Source organism: Muntiacus reevesi, chromosome 4 (genome assembly GCF_963930625.1).
Source record: "Muntiacus reevesi chromosome 4, mMunRee1.1, whole genome shotgun sequence".
NCBI lineage: Eukaryota > Metazoa > Chordata > Mammalia > Artiodactyla > Cervidae > Muntiacus > Muntiacus reevesi.
The window spans coordinates 91,175,559-91,190,985 of record NC_089252.1 but is presented as its reverse complement, the minus strand read 5'-3'; the positions used below and the strand labels follow the sequence as shown (position 1 = coordinate 91,190,985).

At 32.3% G+C, this 15,427-nt stretch overlaps 1 protein-coding gene across 1 annotated transcript in view; it reads right to left on the bottom strand.

The window, feature by feature from the left end:
• Positions 1–2,402: 2,402 nt before the first annotated feature.
• The window catches only part of TMF1 (TATA element modulatory factor 1), a 28,869-nt gene continuing 15,844 nt past the window's right edge, over positions 2,403–15,427 (bottom strand). The window contains exons 9-17 of the mRNA XM_065933308.1: positions 12,634–12,726; positions 11,801–11,957; positions 8,308–8,500; positions 7,401–7,470; positions 7,078–7,170; positions 5,953–6,054; positions 5,519–5,671; positions 4,046–4,171; positions 2,403–3,477 (exon numbers count right to left, since the gene is read on the bottom strand). Of these exons, the coding sequence (XP_065789380.1) occupies positions 3,334–3,477; positions 4,046–4,171; positions 5,519–5,671; positions 5,953–6,054; positions 7,078–7,170; positions 7,401–7,470; positions 8,308–8,500; positions 11,801–11,957; positions 12,634–12,726 (1,131 nt within the window). The 3' untranslated portion in view covers positions 2,403–3,333. The remainder of the gene's footprint in view (positions 3,478–4,045; positions 4,172–5,518; positions 5,672–5,952; positions 6,055–7,077; positions 7,171–7,400; positions 7,471–8,307; positions 8,501–11,800; positions 11,958–12,633; positions 12,727–15,427) is intronic.

Here is a 15,427-nt window from a genome sequence, read left to right as displayed (position 1 = left end):
AGTCCATCCTAAAGGAGATCAGTCCTGAATATTCATTGGAAGGATTGATGCTGAAGCTAACTCCAATACTTAGGCCACCTAATGTGACCAGCTGACTCACTTGAAAAGACCCTGATGCTGGGAAAGATTTAGGGCAGGATAGGGGACGACAGAGGATGAGATGGTTGGATGGCATCATTGACTCAATGGACATGACTTTGGGTAAACTCCGGGACTTGCTGGTGGACAGGAAGGCCTGGTATTCGTGGAGTCGCAAAGAGTCGGACACGACTGAGCGACTGAACTGATACTGATTATATCTGTTATTTGAATACAGAAATATTTTAAGACTTTTAGAAGAATATCTTGATACAGTTTAAGACCTTAAAAAGAAACAAGTCATCCTTACAGTAATTATACAAGAAGGTAAATTCTTACAATTATATTTTCCAAAAACATATCTTCATTAGGAAAACTATGCTTAATTCTTGTAAAACTCTGAGTAAAATAACTCATAAAAAATCTGGACTTAACCTCATTTTCTTAAAAAAAGAATTTCAAAGTTATACAGTCATCTATCTTCATAAAACAGAACTGTCTTCACTCATTGGTACTGACCACTCTAAATCATGTTAAAAATGAAATACATTACTACTACTTTAAAATCTTTATTCAAATCAGAACCATGCTTATTATTTACATTATCTTTCATTTAGAATTAAAATATATTATCAATTAAAATATAATATCAAGTAGTTTTAAATCATACTTTTAGCCCTTTACAAAATATGAAGTTAAAGTTGTTATATTTTAAAACTGAACAAAATTAGGGAAATTAGACTCTTAAATGAAAATGAAAAATTATGATATGTTAGAACATACATGTACACATACTAGACAAAGAGTGGTAAAATAAGGTAAAGTATCTATAGTCATTTTCTATTTTTCTTGTGTCTATTTTCTATATATTATAAATCACATACTTTTAATTAAAATTATTTAAATAAAATTTTCAATTAATAAATCAAGTGCCAAATGAAGGATTATAAGAGAAAAATTTTCCTGAACTTTTCTTTTAACTTACTTCAACTACATGTTTCCCTTGGTCAGAAATTTCCCATATTTAGAATATCTTAAAAATCAAAGATTTGATGCATCCCCACATGCTACACACTATACAATTGGAAGTTCTCTAAAAAGAGACAAAGAAAAAGAAAGAAATGGTACTCTCAACTTAGATTCCCAAGAGTCAATTCTGATTCCCATAATCTGTGCTTACTTGTCTATATGGAAACGACAGTGTTCATACTTTTTACTTTTTTTTAATATTCTTAACATTGTTATGATTTGTATTATCTATTTTCTTTCAAGAATGGACACACCTTACTGCAAACTATTTTCTTATCTATTAACATACAAATATTTTCTAGAATATGGATAGATAATTTTTAATGACAAACAGCAAAATACAGCAACCAATATCCAATAGATATTCTGCCACTTAGTGGAGTTTTTCAAAAAAGCAAATAGTACACTTTCTCAATTTATAGATGTATTGAAAAATCTAAACATATAAGGAAACAAATCAGTATGAATATCAGCTATTAATTTGTGGATAAAGAACAATATATGGTAATATACAAAGACTTAAATATTAAATAGCTATCACTTTAAAATTAAACTAAAAAGACCATAAAATTTTAAGTTGAATTGATTTTATTAATGTTAATAAGGATTAAGAAAAGAGAATGTTTAATATTATAAAATTTTAAAGTAAAGGAATTTTATCTCAATCTTTTCTCCACTCAAGTTTTTTTCCCTCTTCATTAATGGATACCATAAAAGAACAATTTCATAATTCCTAAACTTCTGGTTTCAAACACTTGATAGAATTTTGCAACTTATTTCCCATATTTTCTAATTCTGTAAATTTCCTATTGCTATCAATTTTGTCATTCTGTCAACCTCTGAATATAATAAAAATGAAAGAAAAGCTATTTTACTGCTTTTTAGCACTAAAAATATAGATTAATATTATGAATTTGGCTCACACTGAAAGAATATTTATAAATGCTACAAATCAGAGATCCAATGACAGAAATACTGTCTTGAATCCAAAAAGAACAAAAATGAGGTCACTTGAATTGCCCTGAAAAGCATCCCACAATCTTCAGCATGGCTTACTTGTAGCTATACTCTAAAGTTCTAGTGTTTAAAATGTAACTAAAAATGAAGTGAGAGTTCTTATTTTCAAGTAAAGGCATCTAAATGACTTTAAGTAATAAAATCTATCAAAATATTTCACAAGTCTAAAACACAGCTGAGAAGGAATAGCTATTTTTTCAGCTATTCTATATCATTTTTTATTTTAAAGGTCCAAGAAAAAAATTAAATGATAAACTACAGAAAACTGCAAAAATGTCTAATTTAACTCCCATAATTTCTCTATTTTATTACGAATATTGTTATGAATGTCAACATTCACTTTTAATGTGCCAAAAATAAGACTTTACAAAATGTGAACAATTAAAAAGAAAATTACATTAGTAATTTTATTTCTTTTGATTCATTTTATAGGGTAGTAAAACAATACCTCTTCAAAAACCACTAAAATGTTAACGAAGTCATCACAGAATCTTTTTAAAGATTTTTCCACTATTCAATTATGCCTAGATAACTTTGAATAGCTACAGCTTTCTCCAAATAGGTACCGAAGTTTTTACAGACTTAACTGTGAAATCTGACTGAAATAAAACTTGAGATCACAAAAATTTGTAAGTTTTAATTATTTACCTTTTAAACTTCAGAGACTGTTTTTTAAAGAAAAAAATTAGTTCAAAATTTTAATAACTGCAGGTTTAGTAATTTTTTACTTGAAAACAATGTCCATACTCATGAATCGTAATTAAGATATATTGAAGATTTAAGTGCGAAAGATTTCAAAGTGTCAACATTACTATAACTCTTTAAATGTTCTCAATATATACAAAAACATACAAATTATAGATACAATTAGTTATATATCTACAATACAACATATGAACCATTCTCCTTCCCTAACCATACTGATGAGGATAAAGTAATAAATCTCTGTGCTATTCAAGGCAAAAAAAAAAAAAAAAAAAAAAGACCCTTTAAAAAATAAATCTTTAAAGAATAGTTTCAAAAATAAAGTTCAAATATTGCACAAAATAATTTAACTGGAAATATTACTATATACTATAAAAGAATTTTTTTCAATTTTTGAACACTACAGTAAATTCCACCTTCTAATTCTATAAAAGAATTTATTGGATATCTGCACATAGTATTAAATGTTTACATTCAGTTTGATGGGAATGTAATTTGCAGAAGTTAACTGAGCCTTTGTCTTAAAAGTTCATCTATTTGAGTCTTATACATATTTTTTACATCTTCAAGATCTAATCGAAGTTCTTCTGCCTCTTCTGCTTTTTCTCCATACATCTGCAGAATAGTGTTGTATCTTTGATCCAAATCCTATAAAATATATTTGTTTACAACTTTTAAATAACTGTACAGAAAATCTTTAATATTATATTTATATTATCATAAATATGCCACCAGTAAAGACATTACAATCTAAATAAAAGTATATAGTCATCGGTCATAAAAATTAAACTTGCAATTTAGTCTGTTAGAAAAGACTAAAAAAAAAATACTAGACTAGATGGCTATTAATCTTCACATATCTCTTCACTAAATCTACAATTCTTCCTCTATGTAGCTTAATCTGTCTTTTCTCCCATTAATTTCAGCACATTTGATGCAATTTCAGTGTATGATTCCCTGTAGTTTAAGCGTTATCTGGCATTTACCCCAAAAGAAAATATATTCTCATATATAGGTTAACAGCAATTGCCAAATATGTTAATTGTGAGGATACATTTAACATTAGTCAATAAAATATTACTCAGATCATGCAAAAGTTCAGGATTATTAAAGCCTTGGCCAAATGAAATCTAGTTATTTTCCTATGCTGGGACTAAACATGATTGTGAAAAACCACTGTGCATGTAAACCAGAAATAAGAGCGAAGAATACTTACTCTTAGTTGTGTTCGAAGTTTGGGTATCTCCTTCACTTTCTCTTCCAGTTCGTCATTTTGATTTGTTAATTTAACTAGCTCTTCAGCCATTATGGAGCGTGTTTTTTCTAGATTGCCAATTTCTAGCTGAGGCACATTACCAGAAAGTGATTTAAATCAAAATATATCTTGTTTAATAATCCCACTAATATAAACGTATATAATGTGCTAATTTTTAAGTAGATATGTGAAAATATAACCAAGAACAAGCTCTTTCTTAAATAAAAGGAAATAGTGGCACAAAAAGTTTCAACTTTCCTCAAAGGTGTATCATTCACAGGATTTAGATTTACTATGACAGAGAAAGAACTAAAGAAAATTTAATAATCTGTTTGTAACATGCAACTCTATATTTTTCTCTAATCTAAGGAAGTAGCAATATATTTCAGTTATTCTGTGGTTTAGTCCCTAAGTCGTGTCCGACTCTTGCGACCCCATCGACTGTAGCCTGCCAGGCTTCTCTGTCCATAAGATTCTCCAGGCAAGACTACTGGAGTGGATTGCCATTTCCTTCTCCAGGGGATCTTCCCAGCCCAGTGATCAAACCCTGGTCTCCTATAGTGCAGGCAGATTCTTTACTGACTGAGCTACCAGGGAAGCAAAAACTAACTTTAATGTAGTGCCAACTGTGTAGGTCATATTGGTAAGAACTTATCATCAACTACCAAAGAAGTTTGTTTGTGCCTTCAAGCGTTACATGGGGCTACATAAACATAAAAGGTATTAAGATCATGCTGATCTATTTTATTCCAATTCAAGGACATCTTTAATATGAGTTATATTTTCACCTAACTAAAATCATAAAATAAGAATAGAAAAGTTCTACTTTTGAGTGTATCTAGTTTAACAATGAAAACAGGTAAGTGAAACATTTTAACATTTCTCACCTCATTATGAAAGTTTATGAAAAGCAAGATGAGATAGGAGGATGTCCCACTCAAATTGTTTCCTTTTTTGTATAGCAGGTTACAGTTCTAATCTCTCTCATCACCTTTGTTCTTTCCTCATAGGGGGACTGGAGTAACTTATCTACAAGGTGAATCTGGGAAGAATTAAGTGGCTATGCTCAGCTCAGCAACTTCCCTTTTGTCATGTTTGGAAAAAGCTGCCTGCAAGGAGCTCTCTGCTTCTGGATGCCTCTAAGTCTTACCGAGGCAGGCTACCTATCACATGTGGGGAGGCCTACTCCAGCCTATCATTTTCTGTCAGTCTCCCGAATTCTGGCACTCAGCAGACCCATTTGACTTTCATCCTTGGCTAATTGCTCCAGCCAGCCTTTATTGTTAATATACACAACTTATTTGGGGCTTCACAGGCCACTATCACTTTATTTCTCAATTTGCTCAAAAAGCAGGTGGAAATGAAGGATCCTACTTACTGAACCTCAAACTTTCATTGCATAGCATTGTGTTGCACATTTCATTTGTACAGTACCTGTAAATGAGAAATTTCTCCTTCCCTTAGCTTCAGCTGAGATTGTAGATTTTCAATAATGCTTGATCCCGCTCCCATTCTTACAGCATCATAAAGATTGCTTCCATTTGCTGACATAGACATTGGTCCAAATGAGTGATCATGAGGCTCATCCTATGTTAATTAAAGAAAGTACATACAGTTATTCAGCTACTATAGACTATGCACAAGGTTCAAACAAAATGATTTGGTCAGTTCTTGCTTTAAATCGTCTATGATTTTTCTTAAAGGCAGAAAATTTTCTCTATTTCCTCAGTGCAATTAGCACTCCCTTACAAAAATGCAGATAAATTGTTCATAGAATGCCAAGGTCATGGTGAGAGCCAAACTACTATCCTGCACACTCTCTTTATTATCATTCAACTTAAGAATGCATACAAGAAATAAAACATCACCTGAGACAGAAAAGATGTCTGTAGGCCTGCCATATCAACCCCACTTATTGAACTTGAACGTGATATTGTAGGAGTGCTAGAAACAGAAAATGGTTTCCGCTCCTTAGGGTGTAAAGAAAAAATAATTAAATTCAGATTAAAGGGTAAAATGTTAAATAAAAAAGCAAGAAACCTTCCTAGGATCAATGACAACAAAGATTCATTCTAATTTCCTCATAAAATGGTTACAGATGTGATTTCTGAAGTCTTATCAAAAGCACAATATTTAGTAATTTAAAAGTATAGACAAAAGATCAAATCATCACAGGACTCATTTATATTATACAATATAATTTGGTTTATGTTTAATGAAATGTGAATGTTTTTAATGGAGCAACTATATGAATTTCATATTATATAACATACCACCAATTAAACATATTTCTCTAGAATAAGATTACCAAGATTACCAAGAAATGTTACATTTCTGGCTTATCCATTTTATTTTTACTGTATTTTAAACCAAATAAATTCAGAAGGTAATCTCAACGTTCATATAGGTGGATTTAACATATTATGCTAATTACTGAGTATACCTCTATCCTTTAAATACAGGAAACTCACTTTAGAAAAATGACCTTCATTAACCAGAAACAAAGTGAACAAACCAGTTTCACTCCCAGGTGCCTATGGGCCAAATGAGGTGCATCAGTATCAGTGAGAGACCACAAAATTCATTTAAAAAGGGGCAAGACATTCCATAATTCAACTCCTAGAAATCACAGGTCTCTTTGTATAAACTCAAGTTACTTTGGATCTACTCTGAGGAGAACACTGACTATACTACTAGAATTCATCACTCTACTGACTTTAGACCTTAAGAAATGGTATTTATAAAGTTTAGCTTGGGGACTTCCTGGTAGTCCAGTGGATAAGATATCAAGCTCCCAATGCAGGGGACCTGGGTCAATCCCCAGTCGGGGAACTAGGTCCCACATGCTGCAAAGAAGACCTGGTGCAGTCAAATAAATAACCATAAATATTAAAAAAAAAAAAAAGTTTAGCTTGAATTACAAAACAATGACTAATCCCAACAGCTACTAACTGGTTACATCAAAAAAGAAACAAAATAACAAAATTTAATACCTTTTCTTTTACTGCTTCTTGAGTGAAAATTGCTTTCTTCCTTTCTTGTTCAACTTTCATCTTCTCCATTTCTAATTGACTATTCAACAGTGTCTAATGGAGAGAGACAGTCAGGTTATTTCTGTGAAACTAAGTCATCATCGTAAGTCAGTCTCCAAATTAGGAATATAAGGTATAGAGTCTTATTTGTTCTACAACTAAAGACCCTAGTACCAAAAGCAGAAATATCATCCATTTTATGTTGTCATCTCATTAACTTGCTACCATTCCCAACCATTCTCTAACGGAAGTTCTAAGAGGTAAGTGAACACTAATAGAAATACCTTTTCTTTCTTTGTCTCTTCAAGTGTTCTTACATATTCATCTTTTAGGTTTTCTAATTCAACCTGGTACCTATTACGCCAAAGGGAATTAAACAAAAAAAGATGATAGTAGAGACTATTAAAAACGTACTACTATATTACCTCCAGTTACATATTTAGTAGTCATTTTTATTATCAGCTTGATTTTCAAACTGTATTTTCCAGATGACCTGGGTTTTATTCAGAAGCTAAATTACCATGTCTATGTATTTTTGGTTCTTAGGGTTAAGATTTCATTTAAAAAGAGACTTCCTAAATAGAATTTTGAATACCACCATTCCATAATATTAACATGTTCAGATTCTACAAAAGCATTACGGAGTTCTACGAAAATGTCTGCAAAAGTTCATATTCTTTACTTTATAAATCATTTTTCTTTGACTACTTCTTTTAAAAAATAAAACTTCCAAAGAACTCACAGGATAAAACCCATCATCACAGCCTTAATTAACTTAACAAAGATGGATTTTACAGCTTGTGATTTCCAAAGAGTCCAGACATTTATTTAGGAAGAGTGGAATAATGCTTAAGCCCTTGTGTCATATACAAATATCTCCAGTGTGTGGTCTTCAACTACTTTATGGTCACAGACTCCTTCAAAAAAATCTGATTAAAGCAATGAATCCTTTTCCTAGAAAATGCAAATACATTCAGAACATGCCACACATGTCCAAGAGACTATACAAGGCGCAGTGAATCCCATACCGAACTTGGTTCCACATCCTGTTACTGATGACTCTGACTTTAAACACTGAAAGGATATGTTTCCAGTTCTCCGTGCGATGAAGTTAAAAACCAACAGCATATTTTTTAAGTGCTTTAAAATGTCAAGAAACTATCAAGAATAACACTCAAGAAACATGCTCACCTATTATTTTCATCCTCTAGTTTTCTTAGCCTACTTTTCTCTGATTCTAGCTGAGCCTGAAATCTACTATTTTCTTGTCTTAGGAGAGAATTCTGTGACTCCATGGAAGACATTTGAATTTTGTTAGCAAGAAGTTCTTCTGTGGCTGCACGTTCTCTCTCAACTGCTGCTGCCAACAAGGTCTGGGATTCACCTGATGGTAGGATAAGTAAGAAATTTCAGTCATATATACATATATTTAAGAGGCCAAGATAATAATACCAAACAGATTCTGACTTCAAACTTCTAATGATGCAAACAGCCACACTTAAAACTGTTTAAGTACTCACTGAGTAAGGCAGACCTGCCTACAGAGACAAATATTAAAAATCTTAATTTATAGGTGCTTTACCATTTTTTTCACCAATATATTTTAATTTGAAAGTGGAGTCATGTACCAGCAGAGTAGTGAATCAACAGTGCTGGATCAACTGGATAGTCAAAGGCAAAAAAAAAAAAAATAACCTCAAACTAATCTTCACAACATATATGAAAATTAACTCAAATGGATTACATACTTAAAAGTAAAACAAAATATAATGAGGGGAGGGACAAAACAGGTGAAGGGAATCAAGAGGTACCAACTACCAAGTATAAAATAGGTAAGCTCCAAGGATGTAATGTACAGCACAGGGAATATAGCCAATATTTCATCAAACTTAATATGAAGTATGATCTATAAAAATGTCAAATTACTATTGTACACCTGAAACTAATAGAATATTGTAAGTCAACTATACTTCAATTTTTTTAAAAATTATAAAAATTTTAGGAAAAGAAATCTTCAGGATCCAAGGATAGGCAAAGAGTACTTCGGTTTAACACAAAACCATGAGCCATAAAGAGAAAAACTGATAAATCAGACTTCCACAAAATTTTAAACTTTTGCTCTATGTGAAAAAAATGAAAAGATAAGCTACATATTTGAAAGAAATAAATACAAACCATATTATCTAAAACTAGTATCTAGATTACATAGAACAAGTCTCAAAACTCACTAGTTAAAGTATAAATCATCCAATTAGAAAATGGGCAACAGACACAGTTTACTGAAGAGGATGTACTAACGGAAAATAAGCATATAAAATGTCATTCACCATCTTTCATGAGGAAGATGCAAATTAAAATCATAATAAGGCACCACTACACCCCTGTCTGAATGACTAAAAGAAAAAATAGGGGCAAACACCAAAAGAAAATGCTGGCAAGGATGTAAAGAAACTAGACTACTCTCATAGACACAGCCACTTTGGAAAACAGTTCGGCATTTGCTTAAAAAACGAGGCACACAACTAGACATACAACCCAGCAATTTCACACGTGGGCATATATCCAGAGAAATGAAAAGTTAAGTTCACACTAAAACCTGTACACAAATGTTCATTATAGCTTGATCTGCACAGACAAAATCTAGATATAGCCCAGACATCCTTTGTTAGGTAGATGGTCAAACAAGATTTACTATATATAAACTCAGCAGTAAAGACTAAATCTCTAATATACACAAGAACTTGCATGAATCTTCAGGGAATTATACTGAACAAAAAAACCCCATTCCCAAAATGACACATTTTATACAATTCTATTTATATAACATTTTGAAATTCCAAAAGTTCAGAAATAGAGGATTAGTGATTGCCAGAGATTTGGGACAGGGAGGGAAGGCCAAGAGGGTGGTAGAACAGTTTTAAAGGGCAAAATGAGGGGTCTTTGTGGTGAGAACTATTCAATATCTTGACTGTAGTGACAGATACATGAACCTACACGTGGTCAACTTGTATAAAACTTATAAACACATAGACATAAACACACATATATAGACAAGTGAGTACCAGTAAAACTGGGCAAATCAGAATAAAATCAGAAGGTTGTTTTAATGTCAATACCTTGGTTGTGATATTCTACTACAATTTTGCAAAACATTAACATTGGAGAATTGGGGAAAGTGTGCAAGGGACCATTCCATATCACTTCTGCATATATTATAACTGCATATGAATCTAGTTATCTCAATTGAAAATTTCAACTTAAAAAAAAAAAAAAGACTAGGGGATAAAATTTTGAGATTTAACCAAGGCAAGAATTTTCTTATTTTTCCCCACTAAAGCAGACCCAGTAATATCTGTTTTACATTATATATTCTTTTCTATACTGTATCTATGCTCTTATTTATAGCATTATAAAGTATGTTTGTCCTGTGGCTTTGCCTACACTGTACCACAACACCATACATCCCTGAGAGTGTGTAGGCTCCAGTTTAAAAGTCACAGAAATAACGGCTTCTAGCTTCAATTTTATTGCTAAATAAATATTTGTTTTAGAAGGTGTCATTTTCAGATATCTCATACTTCATAACAAATCAGTCTCAAAAAGCTGTCCAAGATAAATGATAGACCTAAAATTTCTATCTAGAAATTAAACAGTAGATGAAGGTTCATCTGTTTTGGGATTTTTCTTTTTAAGCAGATAAATCTATTTCAGACAAAATCTTATATGAAGCTATAAGGAAAAAAAAAAAAGACAAAGGAGGTACTATTTTCATTTAGCAGCCTGGAGGAAGCCCAGCACGTTACTTATTGATCTTCCCCCTCACCATGACAGCTAGCACTAAGACATACAAGAGATCTACTGAACACTGTTTCAAATACACTAATCTAGCTCACCCCTCGTGATTTTATAGGGTGTAGTCCAGAGAAGGTAAATGACTTGCTCCAAAACAAAGGAGTGTTTGGCAGGATGATTGAAAACAAACCATAAAAGCCATGAGTCCAAATGTTTTGACACCCATTCACATTGGCTTTTATCACTACACCGTGATATCTCTCTAATTATAGTTAATTTTAGGCATAGAACAGAAACAGGAATTTTTCACCATTTGCTAGCTTCTGGGATATCTAATATATACATATTCTACCTGTCTGTACTTGAGTAAGTATCTTGGAAAAAAAATTTTCTTTTTATTAACAGCACAGAGGGGAACCTAGGATATTTTTATAAAGAAGCAAAATATAGAATCTTAAGACTTCATAGCATCTGTCTACCAGAATCTGAACTTGATTTAACTTAGACTTATCTCGGCTCTTGGAATTCCACCACTGACTAGAATCATATCTGATCTCTACCTCCTACACTAATGCCGACAAGCTAAAACAAGGTCAGATTGAGCAATGGACGAGGAAACAGTAGAATGCAAAAGTTTGTAAAAATGAGCAAAAGAATGACAAGAAAGTATTTTAGACAGTACCTGACACATTATGTAAGGCATGGTTTGAAAAGAGTCAATTAAAATATTAGAAAATAAATGTAAGAGAGGAGAAGAGGTCAAAATCTGCAAGTTAGACACAAAATAAAACCATCAGATCCAGTGAATTTCAATTTCATGCCATTACCCTAATTCTAAAACAGGATGGAAGGGCTTAAGAACTGCATTGAGCTTAAGAACTAAAGCAGTTACCAAGTCTATCAGAAAGATTCTTCTCTAACTTCTCCCATGATGACGTCTGGGACCCTAGAGTTGCTTGCAAATTTTCTATCTGTCGAAGCAATGGTCTTGTTGTTGATGAAACACTTTGACTCAGTTCTTGGTTTCGATTCTCTGCTTCCTGGAGTCTCTGAATTATGATATTCTTAAGTCATTATTACTGACAGCAGTAAAAACACTAAAAATGCTAGCAAACAAACTTTATGAGAGATTTCGGGAAAAAATTATTTGTTTTTCTATTACTTTCTAACTATTCAAACCTTAAGTAATAGTTAAGTTGCATAACGGAGTTAAGTATGTGCTTCTTTTCAAAGCATTTCTATGTAATGACAGCCTTTGATTACCTTAAGGTAATAAAGAGTATCATCCAAACTTCTTAGTAGTTGCCTCCTAAGTATTTCTAAAAACAGGAAGATTAATATGAGTGGAATTTTCTCCCCCTTCTCCTCCACAACTTCACTGACTGAAATCAACATAGTAGCATAAAAATTAGGCATTGCTTTCTGCCCCACAGTAATCAAAGACTGATAATAATTAATCAATCAGCCCTTACAAATGAGAATAACTCAATATACTACATATCTATCATGATAAAATTACTTTCTAGAAAACAAAATTAGGGTTTTTCTTATACATTTTTGAAGTGCCCACTCTGATTTTATTCACATAAACCACATTAAAATACAGAAAATGAAGAGTATGGCAGTAATCTTCTCAACCCAAAGAACATTACCCAACTAAGTCATTTATTATTTTTAGGAAAAAACATCTCAAGATTTGTATTTGAGGGAAACTCTGACAAGTACCTGCTGGAGTTCACTGATCTCATGGCGTAAATAATCCTCTTTTCTGGCAGCTGTTTGCTCTGCACGTTGCAGTGCCAGCCTAAGGTCCCCCACCTGCATGAAGAGAACCAACACACTATCAGAACCAACGTCAAATATTATCTATAACTTCCTGCTATTGTTTTTTGTGTTGACTTAGGATTCATATATAATATTCTATGCTATCCAGTGAGCATTTACACACAATTGTCACACATCTCGTTCTTCAGGCAGTCCCTGAACCACACGTACTCAGTATGTACTGACGAAAGCACAGTAGGTGTACACACACACACACACACACAAGCATATACATAAGTACAAGGTCCAGACGCTGACATACAATACAGGAGGAAAGAGTGCACCGATAAATGTTTGCAGTGTAAGGCAGAATGTGATAGGAACTATATGAGCTATAAAAACTGCTGCTATATTCACACACAGCTGCATAGGTTGTAAACTTGCTACAGCCTTTTCAGAAAGCATATGGCAACACATTGAAAGAAGCATCAAACTTTTTATATTCTTTCATCTGATCATCCTAGTCCTGAGAGTTTACTCTATAGAAACAGATCTATAAGCATACAAAAATATCCTCTACACTGTCAGCTAGACTAAGAAAAACAAAAGAAATACTGCAAACACCCATTAGCAGTAATTTATTTTTGCCAATGTTGATACAACATGAATATGACCAATAAAAATTAATACGACCACAAAAAACATGCAGAAATGTACAATTTAATCTTAAATGAAAAAACTACAAAATAATATGAAAAAAGTATGAAAGTGTTAGTCACTCAGTCATGTCCAACTCTTTGCAACCCCATGGACTATAGCTCCAGGCTCCTTCGTCCATGGAATTCTCCGGGCAAGAATCTGGAGTGGGGCCATTCTCTTCTCCAGAGGATCTTCCCAACCCAGGGATCAAACCTGCATCTCCTGCACTGCATGTAGATTCTTTACCATCTAGGCCACCAGGGAATCCCCAGAATATAGGCAAGAACACTGGAGTGGGTTGCCATTTCCTTCTCCAGTAAACAGTAAACTATATTTTATGCAGAAAAGATGAAAGAGATACAAATAAACATGTGTTATAATAAGTGTATGTGTATATACACACATTGAGGAGGAATATAAATAAATGTAGATATGGATGTTTTCTTGCATTTACAAATAGAAACACTGAAAAAAACAAACCTAATTATAGTAACATGGCAAATTTATAGGCAAAGAAAAGGAATGGGGAAGGAATAATTGGAAGCAAATGTTACCCTAGTATATTCTGCTATGTAGCTTTCACTTTGGAATCATGTAAATGTTTTACATATTCATGTGAAATTAAATTAAAAATGCATTGAGATCAGTGAGGAAAGAATAGTCTTTTCAACAAGTAGTGCTGGAACAATTTGATATTCACATGCAAAAGACCTAAATGTGAGAACTAAAACTATAAAAATCAGAAGGAAACAGGTGAAAATCTGTGTGATCTTGAATTAGGCAAGAGGTTCTTAAATATGATATCCAAAACACAAGGAAGAAAACAAAAAATAAGTAAGCTGAACTTCATCAAAATTAAAAAACTTTTGTGTATCAAAAGACACTATGAAGAAAGTGAAAGACAACATAGAAAGTGGGAGAAAAATATTTACAAATCCCACATTTGATAAAGGTCTAGTATGCAGAATATATAAAGAACTCTTACAAATGAACAATAAAAATGATAATATAAAAATGGGCAAAGGATTTAAATATATGAATAAATTTCTCCAAAGGAGATGATACAGAAATCCAATAATCACATAAAAAGATGTTCAACACTATTAATAATTAAGGGAATATAAATTAATACTGTAACAGATACCATATAACACCCCTAAAAGGGCTACAACAACAACAACAACAAAAAAGACAATGACAAATACTGGCAAGAATGTTGAGAAACTGAAACCCCCATATATATGGCTGGTGGGAATGTAAAATGGTTCAGCCACTGTGGATAAGTCTGGTTGTTCCTGAAAAAGTTAAACGTAAGATTAGCATATAACCCAAGGGTATATATCTAAGAGAATTTAAAACATATGGTCACATAGAAATTTGTAAATTAATGTTTAGAGCAGCATTATTCATAATAACCTAAAAGTGTAAAAACTCCTGGGTGTCTATCTAGAGGAAGTGAAAACACTAATTTGGAAAGATACACACCTTCCAATGTTTATAGCGGCATTGTTTACAATATCCAAGATATGGAAGCAAACTAACTATCCATCAACAGATGAATGGATAAAAAGGTGTGATACATACATAGCTGAAATACTACTCGGCCATAAATAAGACTCGAATTTTGTCATGTGCAGCAACAAGGATGATGTGTACTATGATTAGTGAAATAAGTCAGAGAGAGACAAATATTGTATAATATCACTTATATGTAAAATCTAAAAAAACAAAACTAGTGAATATAACAAAAACGAAACAGACTCACGAATTTAAAGAACAAGCTAGTGATTACCAAGGGAATAGAAAACAAGGGGAGGGGAAAATGAGAAGTACAGGACTAAAAGGTACTACTACATATAAAATAAATAAGCTACATGATACATTGTACAGCAAGGGAAATATAGCCAATATTTGATAATAACTAAAAATGGAATATAACCTTTAAAAAAATGTGAATCACTATGACATACACCTGAAATTTATATAATATTATAAAATAACTATACCTCAATAAAATAAATAAAATTTAAAAGTGTAAATAACCCAAATATCTATC